Source organism: Lynx canadensis, chromosome A2 (assembly GCF_007474595.2).
Source record: "Lynx canadensis isolate LIC74 chromosome A2, mLynCan4.pri.v2, whole genome shotgun sequence".
Taxonomy (NCBI): Eukaryota; Metazoa; Chordata; class Mammalia; order Carnivora; family Felidae; genus Lynx; species Lynx canadensis.
The window spans coordinates 46,270,616-46,293,370 of NC_044304.2; the positions used below are offsets into that span (position 1 = coordinate 46,270,616).

The window sequence follows — 22,755 nt, forward strand, 5'->3', positions numbered from 1 at the left end:
CAAGCCACTCCCCCAGTTCACACATTATATCAGTTCTGGTGGCATTACTGTATTTACATTCATAGGGGCTCCAGGTGGGAGTTGGAAATGTGCACATTCTGCTCGATTTTTGCATAAAAGCTCAAGCCATTGACCACACTGTTGCTCTTCTTGATGGAGAAAGGTCTTGCGTCTTAGAGCTGAGACAAGCTGCTGGTGGGCTACTCTAGTCACTTTGATTCACCCACTTTGATGCACCGAGCACCTTGCCTGGGCAGGAAGATGTACTAGGCTTGGGCATCTTTTGGATCGCACACATTTCTCTGCCCCCGGGGAGCTCATAGCCTCCTGCACCATTTGTGCTTCAGTCCAGTGAGGTAGGGAAGACAGGAGGAGAGGCAGGGAATGCCTGGTCCAGGACAGGCTTGGCAGGGAGACCTTCATGGAGAAGATGAGGGCTCTGAGTCAGTCTTGAAAAACGGTCCAGGAGGGGAAGTGGAATTTTGGAGGAAGCAGTGGTAAGAGAAAGGCTGGCTAATGGTACCTTGCTTTTGGGAAAAAGCAGCACAGACAAATGGAAGAAACCCTGGAAATCCATAGTATATTAGCTGGGTGCAAGTTCTGCAGTCACTTGGAAATGACCAATACTAGTGTTAGGAACTTGGATAAATCATTTAAACTTCTCACTCTCAATTTGCTCATCTGTTCAAAACACACAGTATTTTAAATAGGTTCTTCTAAAAGAATCGTGTAAGTTCGATTGGTCAGTCTGGATTTCTAAATACAGGGTCTGTATATAATTGCAGGCTGGTTATTTATAACTTTTTGTACTGTTCCCCACCTCTATTTCAATTTCCAGTAGTTCCATATGACTGTCTGCTAGCAGCTTCTCAGATGGCCTCAGGCACAGTTAGTTCCTGAATTTTGTTGTCCTTTCTCTTAGAGCCCTTGGATTGGATTCTCTTCATTAGTTTGCCTTTGTGGCTCCTGTGCTAGCCTTGAGATCCCTAAGGGCAGGGCCTGGTTCATATTTGTCCTCACACCCCAGAGCCCAGCACTGTGCCTGGCACCAAATGGGCCCCTCATCCACCATGAGTTGAATGCACTCACCCCTTGCTATCCGTCCCGACTTCAGCATTACTGCATGTTGTGCTCAAATCCATCATGGACGTGGTTAAGGGAAAAGAGCCATAGAAAAATAGGAGGTTCATGTATGCATTGCAGAAGCACAACCTGGGATTGTGGATTAGGTTTAGCTCCCTGCATGGGAAACCTCTCGTGTAAACAGCTCCCTGGCAGGAGAACATGGCCATATAAGTTTTGCACAGGAGCAGCCCTGGATGTACAATTTTTGCATAGTGCTTAGGTTTTATTTTCTTAGACTTGGCCTCATAGAATGTTTATCTTTGTCTTCACAGCCTGGTTGACGATCGTTGTGTTGTACAGCCAGAAGCTGGGGACCTTAATAATCCACCCAAGAAATTCAGAGGTAAGTTGATGACCTTCCTGGAATGGGTACCCTGCTTTAATTGAAAATTCAGCAAGTGTGTTGCTGTGTGTGTGTGTGTGTGTGTGTGTGTGTGTGTGTGTGCGCGTGCGCGAGCGCGCACGCATGCGTGCACGATTGCTTATGCAGATGTGAGTTTAATAAGCAGTTGTAGGTTAATTTGCTTACATTTTTTTTAAAAGTATGATTTCAAGTCCAAGCTTTGTGACCTTTTGAAAATGCATAAATAAGTTGAACGTCAAGATTGGAATGACTTTTATTAGAGCCTTCATGTGTATATTGAATACATGTTGGTCAGTGTAAATTCAGCTTAAATGTTTACATTTGTGCAAGTATGTCCCTGAACAGGATTTATCGATCTGGTCACAAGGAACATGTGTCATTGAAGCAGATCTCGCTCTGCCTTAGGGGCTCTGGTATTTCTAGATGCTTCAACCTGGAGTGAGGAGTTCTTGATTATTGCACTTATTTTTTGAAGTAAAAGACCTCCACATGACAGCCTTACTACCAGTAGCTCCCCACCACTCCTGGCTTGCTTTTCTCTTCTCTTCTCTCCTCTCCTCTCCTCTCCTCTCCTCTCCTCTCCTCTCCTCTCCTCTCCTCTCCTCTCCTCTTCTTTTCTTTTCTTTTTGTTTTTGAATGTTTATTTTTGAGAGAGAGAGTGCGAGCAGGGGAAGGGCAGAGAGAGACTGAGGCAAAGAATCCGAAGTAGGCTCCAGGCTCTGAGCTGTCAGCATAGAACCCAATGTGGGACTTGAAGTCATAAACCACGAGATCATGACCTGAGCCTAAATTAGACACTTAACTAATTGAGCCTCCCAGGTACCCCCTGGCTTTTTAAGCCTCTTACATTTGTTATTTTCCTCCCAAGGTAGTTTACTTTTATTCCAGAAGGTGTTTAAAATATAATTGGTGTGTTAAGATGATAAACATTTTGTTTTTCTTTCTTGTTTTTGTGGTTTGTAGTTCTCAACTCTAGCTGCATAGAAATATCTGGGAGAGATATACAATTAAACGGATACTTAGGGCCCTGCTCCAGACCAATCAAATGAATCTTGGAAGGTTGTGGCCTGGGCACGGGCATTTTTTTAAGCTTTCCAAGTGATTTCTTTACATTTATTTTGAGAGAGAGAGAGCGCGCGTGTGCACGCATGACAGCGTGTGTGTGTGTGTGTGTGTGTGTGTGTGTGTGTGTGTGAGAGAAAGAGAGAGAGAGAGAGAGAGAGAGAGCAAGCGAGAGCGAGCACGAGCGGGGGAGGGGAAGAGACAGAGACAGAGAGACTGACTACCAAGTAGGCTCCACGCTGTCAGTGCAGAGTCTGATGCAGGGCTCTAACTCATGAACTGTGAGATGATGAGCTGAGATCAAGAGTGAGGTGCTTAACTGAATGAACCACCCAGGTGCCCCCACAAGTGTTTTTTTTTTTTTTTTTTAATGATGAACTGGGGTTGGGGCTCCTGGATGGGTCAGTCGCTTGAGTGTCTAACTTCAGTACAGGTCATGATCCGAAGGCTTTTGAGTTCTAGCCCCACATCAGACTCTGCTGACAGCTCAGCTTGGAGCCTGCTTGGATTCTGTGTGTCCCTCTCTCTCTCTGCTCCTCCCCTGCTTGTGCTCTGTTGGTCTGTCTGTCTGTCTCTCTCAAAAATAAATAAACATTAAAAAAAATACTGACCTTGGGTTGAGAACCCATTGGGTCACTATTTGACTCTTGGCCTTGATCCCAAAGGGCTCAGACCTTGCCATTTTCAGGTTACATCATTTGAGTTATGAGTTCTTATTATTGGTAGATGTAGAAACTGTAGTGATATAGCAACTGTTTGGATAAAAGCTAAAGGACTTAGAATAAAATAGAAGGCAGATGTTCAGATGGAGAGAAGGATTTAGAGATGTTTAGTGTTGAGCTGCCTCCAGTTGGCATGAGACTATCAGGAGAATGTTTTCACCTGGGAGGTTGGGGGGCAGGAGGGAAGACTATTGAAAAAAAATTGTTGGCATATGCCCCTGTGACAGGATCCTGAGGCAGCTCTGGCCTCAGTGGCCTTTTATTTTCAACCCTTCATCCATGACTTTTTCAGAACAGAATCCTGAATGTAGCAGAAATGAAAGATTTGATCTAATAGTCATAAGCCAGTTACTTATAGGAATAATTCTCTACACTGAATAATAAAATATGCCTCAGTTTATCTTTTAACAGGGTCAAGCTCAGTGGACTCAGTGCCAGGTGCTGTGCTAAGGGCTTTGCTAAATGTTTAGCTCCTGGATTGGTCTGACCGCCCTGTGAGAGGACTGAAGCCCTCTATGGTTGACGTTAAATATCTTGTTTGGGGTCACATACCTGGGGATGGATGGAGTAGGAGCTGTAGTTCTCAACTTTGGCTGCACAGTCAGTTGTGGGACTTTGAAAAGTAATAATGTCTGAGTCCCACACTCAGGGATTCTCATTTAATTTGGCATTATTATTATTATTTATTTATTTTTTTTAAAAGCTTCCCGGGTGATTCTCCTGTGTAGCCAAGGTCAAGAACCACTGCTAATGTAGCCTAGGCTATAAACCACTGGCTTTATTACTTAAGGGTGAGCTGGTTGAAGTGTGGCTTTGCAGTTGGAGCCAAATGCAGGGAGCTCATTGCTAGTGTGAGCTCTATCCCACTCTGCACACAGGCCGTGATAGCTGGGAAAGGAACCTTGAGAAAGATGTTAATGCCTTGCACAAATTTAACCAGTGGCTATTTGAATATAGGTTTAGAATGTTAAATAGGACCATACCCACAGGAAGTCAGAAGACATATTTGTTTTCCTGGCACTAGAGTAAAAGTGCTTGTGCTTAGATATGTATCTGGTGGCCAGTTTGAAGGGGCTGTTTGGAGATAAAAATGACAATCTGATAGAGGCCACTTGGAAAGAACCGAACTTTGTTTATGGCCTGGCCTGGTTCTACAGGTAGTCACATGACAGCAACTTGATAAGTTGACTACTTTTCCTCATAAATTAAAAATAAAGGTTTCTAGGTTGTGAGGTGCTTTGCACTTGTGGGAAAATCCGGTTCAAAACAAGCTTTGCTGCAGGCTTTTCAAATGTGGGTCAGGACTGCCTGAATTCCTCTTGCTGCACTGGAGGGCCCCTGCACGCAGGTGAGGGGCCCAGGCAGAGTGCCAGGAAGATCTCCTCCACCTTGGAGTCTGGGCGAGGATTTAAACACTTTCCAAAGCAGCCCTTCAATTCTGGTGCAGCATTCTTTGAAAAAAGATTTTTTTTTTTCCCCTAAAATGAAGAAACAGATTTCTCTTTTGGAAGGGATTATTGCCTTTCCAAATACAAGTGCTTTTTGAAGTTGAAGCCATTTTGATGTTTAGAAATTGTGCATAGGGCATTTGGGCAATTTGGAGGCATTTCTAGTCCATTTCCTTGCCGTGCCATTACACCGTGGAGTTTAACAAACACATATGGAAAAGTGAGATGCTGGCAAGCAGCCGGATGGGATGATGGAGTCTTTATCTGAGCAATCAGCAGAGCTACATTTAGTCATTCGGATTTGTTGTTGCTTCCATTGTTTCCTTGCCAAGTTATTTCCTATATTGAGAACCATCATAACCTGTTCTTAAGTAAATGGAAACCAAAGGCCTATTTATGTAATGCTCCCTGTGGCTTCTGACTTGGGGTTTTTAATTTTGTGGGCTCCTCTTAAAGTCTGCTACTCTAGTGATTAATATTATAGGCCCTAGGATCAGGCTTTCTGGGTTCACATCCACGTTCTAATTCTTAGCTGTGTGACCCTGGACAAAATGTTTAAGCTTGGTTTTCTGTGAAGCTTGGTTTTCTCATCTGTAAAATGGGAGATTATATGAGTCGGTACCTCATACGGTTACCGTGAAGATTAAGTGTGTGTTTCAAATTTAGCAGTGACGGAGCCTGCCCTTGAGTTAAGGACAGAGTAAGCTTTATTTACTCCTATCTTTTCATTCCTGGTACTTCTTACAGAGGTTAGTGCTCATAAATGTTGGCAGAAGGGCATCCTATATATGAATCCTTTAACGATATGAAAATAATTATTGTTTGTCTTTTTGTGTTTAAATGCTTTTGTGAGTAGGGGTTTGCACAGGGACCCAATGGCTTAGGTTTGAGTCCCAGGGTTCCTGTATGCAAGCTAAGTGACCTTGATAGATTACTTAATTTTTCTAAGCTTGTTTCCTCACCTATAATATGGGGGAAGAGAATTCCTTCCCTTTAAAGGTAATAGGATCGATGATAATAAGGGTAAAGAACCAATCAGAGTACTTGGTTGATACCTAAGACCTGCTCAGTGACTGATAGCTGTTATTTTTCATAGTAGATGCAAAAGAATTAAAATCTTGATACACTTGCTTCTTCCTGATAGGTAAAAGTACATTACCAAGTAAATTGCTTTTGTGGTGATTCCCTTGAATATATCTCCTGCCCAGAACTTCATCAGTAGGAAGAAAGGATTGGGTGCACATCTGTTTCATGAAAATTTTACAAGCTTCTTTGATTATCCAAAAGAATTTTGGACAATATGCCTTGTCCTCTAGGTGATGAGAAGAGCTGAAAAGTAGAATAATTCAGTTACTTTAGCCCTTTAGTTAATATAGTACCATTTTAAAGTGGAAGTGTCCATGGCAAGTAAGACAGAATCTCTTTTCTTGCTGGTTTGTGTTGGCTTTGCCTGTGATCTTGAAAGAAGGAAGACAAACATTAGATTGAAACCGGCAATAGAAACTTTGTGGTTAGAGAATTCCTTTCTTGAGATGATGTTTTCCTCTTCCACCCCCATCCACCCCTTCCCCCTACTAAATATAACAGCATCTTCTCTAAAGAAAAAAAGGAAATTAACTACCATTCTTATTTTGATCCTACAATCTTTACTGTTTTAAATGTAACCTCCAGGGGTGTTGGAGGAGCAACAAGGTCTGGGGTTTTCCGGAAATAAGATAGGCGTTAGTATTGAACACGCTATTTATTGTGTAATCTGCTTTTTCAGAATGGGGCAATGGTAAAGTTCTTACCCTCAAAACTTGATCTTCTCCATTCAGTTCAAGAGGCCAATCTTTTTTTTTTTTTTTTTTAACGTTTATTTTCGAGAGAGAGAGAGAGAGACAGACAAAGTGCAAGCAGGGGAGGGGCAGAGAGAGAGGGAGACACAGAATCTGAAGCAGGCTCCAGCCTCTGAGCTGTCAGCACAGAGCCCAATGAGGGGCTTGAACTGACAAACTGTGAGATCATGACCTGAGCCGAAGTTGGACACTTAACCAACTGAATCACCCAGGCGCCCCTTGACTTAATGTGTTTTTAACTACATCCAGGACAAGTTATCTTTGGGTATATTGTATATATGCATATGTGGGATATGCAACATGTTACCTACAGCTTGATGTGAGTCCTGTCTGTATTGAGAGCGAAGGTCTGGTCTGAGCAGGTATAACCTGATTCCTGGGCATCTCCAAGTTGACTGACAGCTCTAGATTGCTCAGCAAGTGTCCTGCTTAGCAGTGAAAGCCTGGAATCACAGTCTCCAGATCATACTGGGAAGAAGTCTATGTTGCTTGGCTATGACAAGCCAGTCTTGGACCTAAAGCTTGGCCATGAATTTGAAGGTCAGGCTTGTGGCCTTGTCACATTTACTGTTGTTTTCCACAGTCCCAGTGTGCTTGCACTGTGCCAGCCCACCTGTTAGGGGAGTTGTGGACTTAGGATGTCTTGATGGAGAGAAAGTGGTTTCATATCACACGTCACCCCCCAGTGGTTTTGAAAGGGGCTTGAAATAAGAATGGCATTTTTCATGGTCGGGTGATAAGTATTTAAGTAGCAGTGACCCGCTTACCTGATCATTGTTTACCTGTGTTTAGGTGGAGGTAGGCAGTGGTTCTTAGCCCTTGTGGGAAAACTAAGACTGAAGTAAAGAGCATCATCTTATCTGAGAGCCAGTTTCCAGACCAGTATCTGCTGCCAACTGCTATGGTAATTTGAGGCAGTCATTCCCTCTCTGCAGGCCTCAGTTTTTCTATCTGTTAAGTGGAATGTAGGCAAAGTGACTTCCAAGATCTCTTTCAGCTCAGAACTTTGTGATTGGTGCCAGAAACAAGCCAGTTAACATTTCACAAGAGAGCATTGATGTTCAGAAGTCTGGTGCTGTCCAGAAGTAGGTTTTTATTTCTTTGGGATTGCAGATATCCTTTGATCAGATACGACAAAAGGATGGAAACAGCCAGGCCTTACTCTGAGGCCAGATGGGGACACAGCCCGGTCTTGGGTCACAAAGGTCTCTGGACTAGGGTGACCATAACAAACTCACTGGCTTAGCTTTCTTTCAAACCACCCTCCTTTGCTGCACGTTGCCTTAATTGTTGCTAGGCAACATTTTTTTTTTCTTTTGGCAAAGCATTGAAGGAATGAACCCATATCTTAGTTTTAAATACCCACATGCAAAGGGGAAGGCCTAACTTAAAATTTGTTTGTTCTTTTGATTCTAATCCATGATGGGCCTCTCACAGTGGGGGTAAAGGACTTAGTTTCTGCCTGTCTTGTAAAATAAGGCAGAAAAACCCTTCTACTTGAGGTGCTTGTCAAGTATATATGCTTTGAGGCATATTGAAGGTTTTGGGTGTGCATGCGCCTGTGTGGAGCTGCTTTGTAGGAAAGTCGCTTTTGTGTTCACAAAATCAATTCAAATTTAATAAAAAGATTAGTAGGTTTTTTATAATCTTCATTTCAGATTTACCAGCTTATCTCAATCTTGCACCAACAGACTCCATTCAAAGGGAACAACACTGTAATTTAAATCCATTCCCCAGGCAACATAGAATGCTCACAGTGTGTCACACATTCACTGGGATGATGCCTGCTGCTTGATTATGCTGGAGTCCCACACACTGCTGCATGTGTCCCTCACTGGATTTCTGCCTACTTGCTCAAAGCTTTGAGCTGCTTGTCTGAAGGCTCTGGGGCATCCTGCACATGGGCACAAGAGAGCTTGTGCTTACTCTGATGCCCTGGATTGCTTCCTATGTGACTATCTGAGTGACGCATGGAAATTAGACCTCGGACCCCTGTTTTTATATTCGTTTACACGTAATAATTGATTTACTAATGGAGAACAGCTTTCAGCTCCAATGCAGAAAACACTTGCATTGCAATGGGAATGTTGACCTTGTCATGTAATTCAATCTCAATATTGCTGTTGTGGCTTCCTCCATTGAGGGCAAAATTGATTGGGACAGCAAGCAAGTGTAATGGGGTCATATTGTCACGCTGTTACATGGTTTTCCTGAAAGTACAACATAGTGGTTGATGAAAGACTTTTTCTTAAGGGAAAGGCTTTTATTATCCTGTCTTCAGAGCATTGATGAAGATATGTGGTGAATCACTTGAGCTTAAGATAACTCATTTTTCTTTCTTTCTTTCTTTCTTTCTTTCTTTCTTTCTTTCTTTCTTTCTTTCTTTCTTTCTTTCTTTCTTTTTGACAGATATGGAAATTAGATTTAGGAAAACTCCTGGGGTCAAAGAAAAATTCTGTATCAAAATTGGTATTGGGACACAGTCTGGGTTTCCACACACACTATCTTTTAGGCTGCTGTGTTTGGGCCATAGATTTAAGAAGCATTTTTTTTCCCCATTACCTTCTATATTTAATGGTATTGTCTTTTCTGTAAATAAGAGTGAATAGCTTGTATAGTGCATATGTACATTAATTAGCTCAATCTATTTAATTTATATCATTACCTTTATACGCATTAATCTGTTTGACCCTCGTAATAACCCCATAAGGCAGCTATAGTTAACCTTCTACAGGTGAGGGAGCTGAAGCACAATGTGTTGAATGTCTGGTCCAGGATTAGCTAGGTAGAAGTTCGAATACCCAGGCTTTGAACCCAGACAATCTGATATCAGAAACCCCCCCTAATACCTACCGTAAACTGTTTTTAGAAGGGAACCAGTCTCTGGGGCACCTGGGTGGCTCAGTCAGTTAAGTGTCCGACTTTGGCTTAGGTCATGATCTCACAGTTCCTGGGTTCAGGCCCCGCATCGGGCTCTGTGCTGACAGCTCAGAACCTGGAGCCTGCTTCAGATTCTGTGTCTCCCTCTCTCTGCCCCTCCCTCCCCCACGTGTGCGCGCGCGCTCTCTCTCTCTCTCTCTCTCTCTCTCTCTCTCTCAAAAATAAATAAAATGTAAGGAAAAAAAAATTTAGAAGGGGACCAGTCTTCAAATATTCCTTCACTAAATTGCTGGTTTCTTGCTCAGGTTCCTCCTCTATTACCCCAAAATAAGTCCTTCTGAGATGAGCTGACAGGAACAAATGTCTACATACTAGAGGTACTAGCTACCTGCCTGCTTAACAACCTGGACTATAATATTTATCACAGCTGTTTTCTATTTTTGTCTCCATAGCTAGATTTTGGAGCACCTGGAGGGACCACATCTTACCCTGCACTTCTGGCCCAGTGCCTGGTGTAATGTCGGTCCTTTTTTCAAAGCTGGTTGGGGAAGAATTCATGTTTTTTCCTGAAAAGGTTTTCACTTTTCCCATTGCTACCAGTGTTTCTGCTAGTGACATTTTAGGTCAACAAGTGATTTTTTTTTTTTTTTTTTTTACAGGGGTGCCTTATACTGTTTTATCACCTCTCTCCACATTACCTGAGTCTGGTCTTCTGAAAAGATTTTTTTTTTATAGTTGACTTGTCTTCTCCTGGAGTAGTGGACTGGCCTTACCTTCTGAGCGTACTTTCTCTTTGACCTCCAGTGTTTGATCTCTTTTCTCTCTCTGATGCCTATGGTTTTGAGATTCCTTGCCTTCACTAAATTCATGATCAAGAAAAAGATGTGGTTAAAGATCTTCCTTTTTTGTGCCTGGCCTCTTGGTAGGCTCATGGCCTACTTTTCTTCTTGACTGTTGAAACACTCCTGTGGTGTGGTAGGTGGTATTTATCCTCATTTTACAGTTGGGCACCCCAAGCCCAGAAAGGACCTGTAATCAAGCTAGACTCAGGATTTGAACCCACATCTGGAGGGCTAGAAAGTCTCCACTGAACCACTCCAGTGAATAGATCTGTGCTGCTCAGGAAACATTTGGGGCCTCTTACCAAGTCCTGGGTTCCACATTTAAGAGGCATATTGCTCAGTGGGAATAAAGCTCAAGGAGGAGTAACTAGGAGGAAGGGTCCCAAAATGATTGCATTCATGTTGCCCAATGAGTAATGGAGGAAACTTAAGACATTTTAGACCAGCTTAAGAATTTCTCATCTAAGCTCCTACAATGACCTCCTTGCTTGTTGCTGCATTTCCCTCTTTGCCTGTTTTGAATGTGGGGCCCCCCCACTCTGATGCAGTGTTGCCTGCAGCCAGAGGAATCTGTGCAAATCTGATGGTGTCATTGGCTGGGTGGAGCCCTGGGTTGTTCCCTAGTTGTGCTTAGGATATACGACGTACTTCCAGGGTTCACAGGGCCCTGCATGAGTCACTCTGCTTACCTCTCAGCCTCATCTGCAGTCCCACGCTACGTCCTGTGCTCCCGCCAAACTGATTTATTTCTTCCTGGCAGTCACTGTGCTTGCTCTACCCTCTGGGCCTTTGCATGCCCTTTTTCTTCTCGCTGAAATGATCTCCCCATCTCTGTCCTTCCTCTTGGGTTCCCCAGTCCCCCTAATGCCCACCCATCCTTCAGACCTCATACATTCCCTCTGAAGTATCTTCACTGGCCTCTTGTGTGCACTTAAGCTGCTCCTCCTTTTCAAAGACTCTGAAGCCAGACTTCTTGGGTTTGACTCTCACCTCTGCGTTTTGCTGATCATGTCCCCTTGGACCCATTACGTACCCTCTCAGTACCTCTGTTTCCTCATCTTGAAAATGGGGCTATGATTCTATGTGTCTCCTAGTGTATTGGGGAGGATCAAAGGAGCCAGTCCATGTTAAGTACTTAAAGGAGCAGCTGGCCTCTATTACATGCTGTAAAACTCTTTGCTGTTATTGCTGGTTTATGACTTCACTCCTACCCAGCTCTATCTTAACTGAGGTTAGGAATGAGGCCTGTCTCCTCTAAGGTTTTGCACAGGTCCTGGCCTATAGTAGGCTCTTAGATATTTGTAGAATAAATGAAAAGAGCCCTCTAAGGCATTGCTTCTGAAACTTGAATGTGTATAGAATCCACTAGGGGATCTTGTTAAAAATGCAGATTCTGATTGTGTAGGTCTGGGGTGAGGCCTGAGATTGTACCATTTCTGAGTGGCTGCCATTCTCTTGCAAGGCTCTAAGGACCAGTTGTCAATCTTCCCTTAATTTAGGGCTGTCATATGGAAGACGGATGTCCTGAGCTCAGAACAACAATAGAGAATTAGGGCCAGCAGATAAAAGTGACCAGAGTCAGAGTTTCGGATTTAAGGAACTTGCTTCTGATTATAAGTGCCAAACAATTGCTCAAGGAAGAGGCCTGCTTCAAATGATTGAGTTTCCTCTCATTCAAAGGGGACTAGCCATTTGTCAGGGATTTTGAAGAGGGAATTTCATTTTGGGGACAGAGGTTAGGTAGATGATCCCATTTGACCATAAGTGTCTGTTTTCCCACCAAAGAACCCAGCTGTATTTTCTGTTTTGCTTCCTGTGGAAGCCTTGTGGTTGGGGGCGTTGGGTCAGCAAACAGCTGGGGAGAGGACAGATACACTCTCCAAGTGAGGAACTCTCAGGGATCCAATGTGTTCAGTCCAACCAGCAGATAACATTACAAAGTAGTGGAAAGATGAAATTATTGAATATTGGAAAAGGTGAATGAATACAAAAACCAAAAATCTGAGTTAAACTCCTGCAGAATCTGATTTTAATGACTGTGAGGTATGGTGGGGAGGCCATGGAAGGTAGTGGTTAGGAGGGCTGGCTCTGGAGTCAGAGGTGGGGTCAAGTTCCTACTCTACCTCTTAATTAGCTGAGTGACCATGGGCAATGACTTAATCTCTCTAAACCTTACTTCTCCAGCTGGTTACTATGGTTAATAATAGTATGGAACTGATTGAATTATTTTAGGCTGATGTGGTGTGTGCATATAGCAGAGTTAGCAACATGCTGAGCACAACCTAAGCACTCTGGAAGTGGTAGTCAAGTAGCTGTCATGACTAAATCTGCAATTAGCAGCTCTCAGGACATTTTTTATGAAGATCACACCTAGCGCTTGCCTTGTTTAACCATGATATGTTTGTTTTAAAATTTGAGTATGTGGATTATACAAAGGTATCTACAACCACACTTTGACCTTTCTGAATTTCTTAGATTTTTATTGGCTTTGCCTCATAATCAAGAGGGAGCTCTAGAGCTTGTGACCTTTTGAAGGGAAGCCATGAGGCCTTTTTTTCCTACTTGCACAAGCCTTGACCAGAGCTTCGGTTACTGATGGCGCATTTGCTCCAGATGGTAATCCTGCCTTATGTATAAAATTACAAGGCTAGCTGGGAGAGGAAGTTGTGTTTATCTTAACCCAAGCAGCAGGCATTCCAGCCACTCTTGACAGACAGGAGGAAGATATTGCCAATCTGCTGTTTTCCTGAAAGTCCTCTACCCCCACCCCCACGTGTTGTAAGTTTGGAGGGGTTCTTGCCAGTTAGCCTGCAGAGTGACATTCTCCCTGTCTTTGAGGACAGTTTAATTCTGAGGAGAAGGGGTGAACCACTGGCTGCTTCCTTGGTCCTGTCAGCCAAGGCAGAGGAACCTCTAAGGCGAGAGGCCAGCATGACTCCTATAGAAGGCAAAAACTGTGCTTGTGTCCATGGGCACTGGTTTGGGGAAATAAGTAGAAAGTGGCCATAGGTGTGGGGAGAAGAATTTGTCCCTTCAAAGACTCAGTGTTTTTTTCCTTTACAAAGCAATAGCTGGAGATCAGTGCAGGAAAAACTCCAATTTGAGCAGTTGTAATAATTGAGAAAATAAATTGGGCAATTATTCCTCTTTTTTTAAATTTTAAAAGTTCCTTTTTTCATCTGGTATTTTTCCGGGTACATTTGAGTTCCAATTTGGGTGCTTCTGAAATGTCTTGATGTTTTGTGCTGCTAAAATTACATGTGTCTAAAAATGTTATCAGTGATGACACTTCTATATAAGCTCACTTGGACTTATGCTAGCAAATTTCTGTGACTGAGGTCCTCCCCCCTCCCCCCAACCATTCCCAGGAACATAGCATTTCAGGTAGAAGTAAGGAATAGAATAATCCAGCCTAGGTCTAGCCGTCTAGTGGAGGCCTATCTCTGGAGAACTTTGCCTCAGTTTTGTCGACAAAGAATACTGGAGTTTTGTTGCCATAGTTTCAGTGAAAAATTTGACCTTAGCTACAATAACATACAGTTAGAAAGAACTAGCTAATCGGTTTTCTAAAATTAGTGTTCTCTAGTACATAAACCAGTAGGAACAGAGTATTTAATTAAATATTATACAAGAATATAAAAACCCGAGGGAATGCAGTCCCTTGATCTGGGCAGGGGGAGGGAGGAAACCCATAATCGTGCTTTACTGCTCTCTTATTAGCTAGAAGACCTTTTTTTTCTTTCTTCTTTTTTTTTAATGTTAGCTTTGACTTTATTTTCAGATCTCTTGGGGATGAATATATAATGCTTGTTGAGACAGCAAAACAACATTCAACATTATTTCCAGTTGTCCCCTACAGGGTACAGACTAACAAGGCAAGAGGGTAAAGTGATGTTGGCTGGGACCCTAACAAGGATACTTGTGGGTGATCTTGTAGTTTGTGCTTGTTGAGAAGCAGAGGCATTTCGAAAGTTATTTCCTGTCTGAAATCTGGATCTTTTTGAGCATGGAGAGTCTAGATTCTTGTTCCTTTGAACACTTAATGTGTGAATAAGGAAACAGTGCCTCCCTATTGGCCCCTTATCCCGAGTTCTGAGTATAATTGTGTTCTCCTTCCTGCAGCCCTACAGTCCATCAAATTGTTGAGCCCTGACTTAGCCCCAAGCAATGATCTGCATTTAGATTATGTAAAATTTGACCTCCCTTGTCACCCACCTATTAAGAATCCCTGTAATAGCTCATCATTTTGGTGATGGCTGAAAATGTTACCAATATTGTGCTTACTCAGAAAGTTGTGGTACTAGTTATTGAGTGAAGTAGGTTTCAGGTTTTGTGGTTTCAGGACATGTATTCCAGTCTCTAGTTGACCTTCTTGTCTAATTTTTCATCACCTGCTGTGGATGCTGTGAAGGTACAATGGAGTTAATTTGTTTGCCAGGTGTTTTATTGATTGAGAACATTGTTAAGGCTCTTCTGGAACTTTCATCTTTCTCCTTGTCAATTACATCTTGAGGGGCGCCTGGGTGGCGCAGTCGGTTAAGCGTCCGACTTCAGCCAGGTCACGATCTTGCGGTCCGTGAGTTCGAGCCCCGCGTCAGGCTCCGGGCTGATGGCTCGGAGCCTGGAGCCTGTTTCCGATTCTGTGTCTCCCTCTCACTCTGCCCCTCCCCCGTTCATGCTCTGTCTCTCTCTGTCCCAAAAATAAATAAACATTGAAAAAAAAAAATTAAAAAAAAAATTACATCTTGATAAATGTTCTCTCTCAATTTCATTTTTATTTCAGGATTTTTTTTCTTTTACCTTAAACGAATTAATTAGTTAAGAGAATTTGAAGTGTGGGGCATTACTTACGGGAATACAGAGTTTCTCCACTTGACTTTTTTCACCATTTTGCGTGTTTCTGTACTGGCATCTTAACTATTCCGATGGAAAATATGTCCTTGGCAAGACTCTTAGAAACACAGTCCCAGAGGTCATTGGATTGTGCAAGCTTCTTGACTATTTATAAGGTCATCTACCTGAACAAATACAAATGGTCCCTGCCCTTAAGGAATTAGCAGTCCTATGAGGAGAGATGAGTGAGAACTACTTTGAGGATTATCCTTGGAAAATGATGAATCCTACACATGTTTTTATTGCCCTGATGTTCATTGTTTTCGTCTATTCCGTCAGTTCACTGTGCCCAAATAATTTGAATTCATCTTAATAATAGCTTAGGGGGAAAAAATGCAGTTAGAGAGCTTGCTGGAAAAGCAACAGCATGCATTTTAAAGTACTTCTGGTTGACCTGGCTTTCACTACCCATTTGTCCTCAGGCCCTTGCATTAGTATGGATAATTGAGTTGATGATACTTAGCAAATATCATTAAAGAGTTTGGATGTGGCAGGCTGGTTGGTGGCAGAGTGAACTAGTCAGGACTGTATTCCAGGTGATAGCCAGCTTGAACTAGCTTTAACGAAAAGGGGACTTTTACTGGCTAAAACAGTCCTGACTGAACAACTGAATTGTATGAAGGGCAGGGATGCAGCAAGGACCTAGGATAGACCCATTTTGGGCACTGAGTCCCTTCAGCAGCCTGTGTCTGTCTGTGGTCATTTCCTCTCTGCACATCTTCTAATTTGTTCTTGTCCTGTTCTCATCTAGTTTGGGTGTCAGGGTTATGCTACCCTCTCAAAACTAGTTGTCAAGTGTTTGTTATTTTTCTGTTCTCTGGGAGAGTTTCTGTAGTGTTGGAATTACCTGTTCCTATAGTGCTTGGTAAGTAAAGCAGTCTTGGCCATATGTTTTCTTTTTCTTTTTTCTTTTTTCTTAACAATTTTTTTAATGTTTATTCTAAAGAGAGAGAGAGCAGGGGAGGGCAGAGAGAGAGGGAGACACAGAATCCCATTTAGGCTCCAAGCTCTGAGCTGTCAGCACAGAGCCCAACATGGGGCTTGAACCCACGAACGGTGAAATCATGGCCTGAGCTGAAGTTAGGAGGCCCAAATGACTCAGCCACCAAGGTGCCTGCCGGCCTTATGTTTTCATTATGGCAAGATTAACTACTGATACCGTTTCTTTAAAGGGTTACTTATTCTTGGCTCAGTTTTGTAAGTTGTACGTGTCTAGAAATTTACCCAATGTTATTTAAGTTTTCTAATCTGTAATATCCTCCTATTATGTTGTTAATTCCTTAAGTGTCTGGTTTGGTCCCTGTGGTAGGCTTAAGAATGCCCCCTTTTCACCCCCATGTCCACTTTGTAATCCCTACAACCTGTGTACATTACCTTAATTGGTAAAAGGGGCTTCACAGATGTGATTAAATTAAGGCTCTTGGGAGGATTTTCCTGGATTTCCAGGTGTGGCTGATGTAATCACAAGGGTCCTTAAAGGAGGGAAGCAGGAGGATTAGAGTTAGTAGTGGGACACATGGGGATGGAAGCAGCAGGTTGGAGTGATGTGGCTCTGTGCCGAGCAGTGCAGGAAGTTGGAAAAGGCAAGGAAATGGATTTTCCCTCCGAAGACTCCAGAAAAAATACCGCCCTGGCGACACTTTGATTTTAGATGTCATGACATTAAGAGAAACGATTTGTGTTGCTTTAAGCCACCCAGTTTTTGGTAATGTGTTACAGCATCAATGGCAACATTACTATGATAATATTCCCAATATTGTTCATTTCTGTGTTCTTTTTTCTGTGTAAGTATTGACACATGTTTTGCTGTCTTACTAGTCTTCAGATAACAAAATTTGGCTGTATTGATTACATTGTAAGTTGGTTTTGAAGTTCCTTAATTACTGCCCGTTATTATTTTCTTGCTCCTATCTTCTTTGGGTTTATTTTGCTCTTGCTTTAACTACTCTCTTAAGCTGGAAAATCAACTTTGAGTCTTGAGCCGTTCTCACATTGTAATGTAAGCATCTAAAGCTTTAAGTTGCTTTTAAACATGGTTGCGTCCATGTACTTTGGTTGCATCCTACATATATTGATATGATATGAACTCTTGATATGATATGAACTCTATTGAGTTCTGAATATTATATTTGCCATCATTTCTTGTATGTATGCGTTATTTAGAAGTGTTTTATATTTCCACTTACATGGAGTGTAAGTGTACATTCTAGTTCTTATTTAAAAAAATGTTTTACAAGTTCTATGTTGGTCAGACAATAACTGTATCAGATCAGTTTTTTATGGCTGGAGAGGCTTGCTTTATGGGTTTAGCATGTGACCAATTTTTATACATGTTCCACTGTGTTTCAGAGAATATGAATTTTCCATTTCTGGGGTGCAGTAAATCTTCTATATGAATCCATTTGGTTTTTTGTTTGTTTGCTTGATCTATCAATTGTTGAAAGACATTTGTTAAAATTTCCCACTGTTAATTTTGGGGGTTGTGAAACTATTCTACATCCTCATTATGATGGTGGTTATATAGTATATGTATGTGTTAAAACTCATAGAACTGTATACCAAAGAAAAAAGTGAACTTTACTGTATGTAAAAATTTTTAAAACACTTAAAAATTTCCCGCCATGAAAGTGGATTTGCAATCTTGCCTTCTAGTTGGTGAGTTTTTTGTTTGTTTTTTGTTTTTAGCTTACCGAAGTTAGGTCACTAAAAGCTAACTAACACCTGTAAAATTGTTAACTTACTGGTGAACTAAACATTCTGTAATTATGTAGGGAACATTTTTTTCTGTTTTATGCCTTGGAGTCTCTTCTGTTTACTAGCATATGCACACCTGAATTGGTTTGTTTGTTAGTATTTATTTGGTGTAGTTTTTTCTTTACATTAACTTTTGAATTGTCATTATGTGTTCGAGATCTCTCATAAACACACATAACCAGATTTTTAAAACTATTCTGACCATTTTTGTTAATTAGAATCTCCAGTTCATATACATTTGTTGTAATTACTGATGGTATTGGATTTACAGTCTTAGTTTGTGTTTTTCTTTTTTACCTCAAAATTTTTTTCTATTTTTTCCCTTTTTTGCCTTCCTTATGTTTCATGGAAGCCTTTTGTTGTTCTCCATTCCACTTTTTTCCTTTTCCTAACTGGAGGGTTATACTTTATATGTTCATTATAGTACTTACTCTGATAGTTTAATGTGTATGTTTAATTAAGCCTAATATTAATAACTATCATTCTTTTTCTGCTACACTGTGAGGACCCTAGAACATTGTAAGGCCTTTTCACTCTCTGTTAGTATATGCTGTTTGTAATGTTAGTATTTTCTTTAAACTTGCATATTAGATATGATTTTGTTTTACATTGTCATTTTTTTTTTTTTTTTAATTTTTTTTTTCAACGTTTATTTATTTTTGGGACAGAGAGAGACAGAGCATGAACGGGGGAGGGGCAGAGAGAGAGGGAGACACAGAATCCGAAACACGCTCCAGGCTCTGAGCCATCAGCCCAGAGCCCGACGCGGGGCTCGAACTCACGGACCGCGAGATCGTGACCTGGCTGAAGTCGGACGCTTAACCGACTGCGCCACCCAGGCGCCCTACATTGTCATTTTTTTGTATAGTTTTTTTAAATTTATGCATTTTGCAAGTGAGCGAGCATGAATGGGCATGGGGCAGAGAAAGAGGGAGAGAGGGAATCCCAAGCAGGCTCTGTGCTGTTAGCTCTGAGCCTGATGTAGGTCTCGATCTCAAAGCAGTGAGATCATGACGAGAGCCAAAATTGTGAGTTGGACACTTAACTGACTGAGCCACCCAGTAGCCCCTACATTGTCATTTCTGAAATTGACTTATATATTAGTTACATTTACCAGACTTTTTATCTGGGATAGTTATCTTTCTGCCTGAAGAACATCTTAGATAACTTAGAATGTCTGTTAGTGGTAAATTCTCTTTATTTGAAAATACTCACTTGTTTGTGTGAAAATATCACTTTTATTCTCAAGTGATAGTTTTGCTTGGTATAGAATTTAGGTGGATAGGTACTTTCTCTCAACATCTCGGTTTTTTGTTTGTTTTTTGTTTTTTATTTTTTTAAGAGTTTCATTTTTGCTGTTAAAAAAAAATTATTGACAGGGGCACCTGGGTGGCTCAGCTGGTTAAGTGGCCAACTCTTGATTTCAGCTCATGTCATGATCTCATGGTTCATAAGGTCAAGCCCTGCGTCTGGCTCTGAGCTGACAGCATGGAGCCTGCTTGGGATTCTCTCTCTGCCCCTCCCACTTCATGCTCTTTCTCTCTCTCTGTCTCTCAAAAATAAGCATTAAAAAAAAATTAGTTGACAGAGACTTGATTCTTGATCTCTGTGGTTGACTTTAGGACCTTCTGTTGGCCTTTGATTTTCTTCAGTTTTAATGGTGGGAGTCCAGGTAGTGATTTGTTGTCATGTATTTTACATATTTGTTAGATTCCTAAACTTGAGGTTGCTTTTTTGGCTAACAGTCATGAAAAATTTTGAGGCTTTATTGGAATACTCCTTTCCCTGGTCGGTTACCTTCTGGAACTTGTGGTAGGCTGTGTGTTCCTTAACCTCATTATCTTTTCCATCTTTGCTCTTTATGCTGCACTCTGGGTGATTTCTTCTAATCTATCATTCTTTATTCTGTTTTAATTTCTTCTTTGAGAGTTTAATTTCAGTTATATTTTTCATTTTTAAAAGTTCTATTTGTGTGTTCTAAAAATGTTTGTTCATTCTCATGCTTCCATATTTTGAAGTCTCTATTTTGTTTCCTGTTACATAAAAACTATAGTTTAAAAATACTCAATCTCTAAAAATGCCAGTAGGTAAAATCTCTGCAGATGTTACTCTATTTTCTATAGTGACTTGTTCTAAAAATGGTGTTTTATTTCCCTCCGTGTTTTGTAATTTTGATTATTAGCTTGTGTTTCTTGGAATGTCATCTGGGAATTCTTTGAGGCCTGTGTTAAAGCTGTATTCCTCCAGTGAAAAGTCATTTCTTATTGTCAATTGTCTGAGGTGCTACAACTCAGGAACTTGAAATCAAATTTTCTGCTGGAAGTTTTGTGGAATTTTGTTTTCTGCTTAAAGTTTAAGGATTTCCCACATAGCATTGAATGTGGGTGACAAACCAGTATGGGGGCCCACTTGTGGTTATGAATTATTAGAGTTTTTTTCTTCTGTTGCTAGTGCCAAATTCAAGATAGGTTACCCTACCCTCCCATCTTTCAAGGTTAGTTGGTTTTCATTCACCACTGTGTTGAAGGTGTAACTCCTTAGGGATTCAAGCTTTATGCGAGGATTTCCTAGAAGACCTTGAGTAGGCTCAAAGCTTTATCCAACAAAATCACAGGGTGAATGCTGGCTTTAGGACTGACATAACTATTGGTGGTCTTGTTTTCACTTAATTATTGTCTCTCTGGATTCCCTACTAGCTAACTACTTCAGTGCATGGTTTACACTTGTGTTTTAATACTTCATCCAGTGTTTTTTGTGTTTTAATTGAGGATCTCATTCAGGATATCTAGTCTGTCATACTGTAAAAAATGGAAATACACATCTGCTACTTTTTGTCTCACTTCAAACTGTCATTTTCTTTTCTTTTTAATTAAAAAAAAATTTTAACGTTTATTTATTTTTGAGAGACAGAGAGACCGAGCATGAGCGGGGGAGGGGCAGAGAGAGAGGGACATAGAGAATCCAAAGGAGGCTCTGGGCTCTGAGCTGTCAGCACAGAGCCTGACACAGGCCTTGAACCTATGAACTGTGAGATAATGACCTGAGCCAAAGTTGGACGCTTAACTGACTGAGCCACCCAGGCACCCCCTGTTTTTTTTTTTTTTTTTTAATGTTTATTTATTTTTGAGAGAGAGCGTGAGTGGGCGAGGAGCAGAGAGAAAGACAGACACAGAATCTGAAGCAGGCTCCAGGCTCTGAGCTGTTAGCATAGAGCCCGACCTGGGGCTCGAACACATAAACGGTGAGATCATGACTTGAGCCGAAGTCAGATGCTCAACTTACTGAGCCATCCCGGTGCTCCCAAACTATCATTTTTTGTGTGATGGAAAACATGGCTGCCAGTAACTCCTAAATTTTATAATTTTGTAGCTTTAATAATTGGAGAGAGACTGATCTCTGTTGTTTTAATACTCACAAGTCTTAAGAAGAGGACTGGTTGAGCTTGGGTCAGATTTCTTCATCTGGATCAAGCCAGGGCAGGGAGTTAGGGTTGTATGTGTTAAGTGGGAAGCCTCTAAGAAAACCATCTGTGCTAGGATTGGTTCTAAAAGAACAGGTATTGGATATACAATCCAGATGTCTCCTGTGGTGATGATCAGGGGGAAAGGAATAACATCTGAGTCTGTTAGGAATGATTTTGACTGACAATAAGTGAAAAAGGCATCTCAACTGGTTGAAAGCAACTATATGTGTTCACCAGATGCCGGTGTCCATAGTATGACGATTGGTGAAACACATAATTAAATGAGTCATAGCCGCTTGTTTTATGTTATTGGTCTGCATATGAGAAGTATGCCCCAAGCTTTTGGTTTGTAATTCCTTAGTTTGGCTGGATAAGCAGGGCTAGGTGAAGAGAGGCATTTCACACACGTGACTGGATATCCATTGACCAAGCCTGGGGGCTGTCCGTTCAGTCATTTTGGAAAGATATTGCCAGCTCACACACGGAAGTGGATAGTCTTAGATTTTATCTTTATCTGTCATCTCTTGTATGTGATAGTGATGTCGAAGGGTCATTCTGTGAGCTTGCCCTTAGGTTTGCTTTGATTGGAACCACTTCTTAAGAAACAAAAGCTCACTTGTGGCATCCAAAACAGTTTGGTTAATAACTTATCCTCAAAAAGATTAAGCTTGTGAGAAAAACCAAAAATAAGTTAGATGTCTATTTTAAATTCAGTATTTTTTTCTCTTAAGAAGGAAGTATTTTTCCTAGAAAGTGGCAGGGAAACCTTTCCATTCTTACTTCTAGTGTTTGTGTATGGAGACTGTACATGTTATAGTGAAGAATTTGGCTCTGGAAGCATTTTTATTGGGTTCAAATCCCGACTGGTGTGTGATCTTGGGCAAAGTATTTAATTTTTTTTCTGTGTTGATTTGCTCATGACTAAAATGGTACCAACAACTTTATTATAGGGTTTAGGAGACTAAAGGATAGAAGAAATTATCTTAGAGCAATGCTAAGTGCATTGTAGGCATGTAGCTAATGCTGAACGTTATTGTTATGATAATGAGGTAAATTGTTTCACTTTTTTAAAACTGAATTTCTTTTGAGTTTTGACTGAGTTGGAAGAGAATTATCCTTTTTTCGTTTGTTTTTTGTTTTTGTTTTGGAAGGATAGAGTGAAAGAGCAGAATGTGTATCCTCAAGGCACCATAAGAAGACATTAGGATCGCTGGTGCATTAGAGTGTGTATATGCTCAAACCTTTCATTTACATTTATACCATTTGGTCTTCATCTTAACTTTGTGAAGCTGGTGGGTTATAACCATTTTCTCATTGAGGGAAGATGACCATATAAGTTATGAAACTTGCCCAAACTTGACATT

The 22,755-nt window shown here is 41.2% G+C and overlaps 1 protein-coding gene across 6 annotated transcripts in view; it reads left to right on the forward strand.

Moving 5' to 3' along the window:
• The window catches only part of ITPR1 (inositol 1,4,5-trisphosphate receptor type 1), a 329,086-nt gene that overhangs the window by 26,197 nt on the left and 280,134 nt on the right, over nucleotides 1-22,755 (forward strand). For all 6 annotated transcript variants that reach the window (XM_030307281.1, XM_030307282.1, XM_030307284.1 and 3 more), the window contains exon 4: nucleotides 1,398-1,468. In XM_030307281.1, coding sequence (XP_030163141.1) covers nucleotides 1,398-1,468 — 71 coding nt within the window. The remainder of the gene's footprint in view (nucleotides 1-1,397; nucleotides 1,469-22,755) is intronic.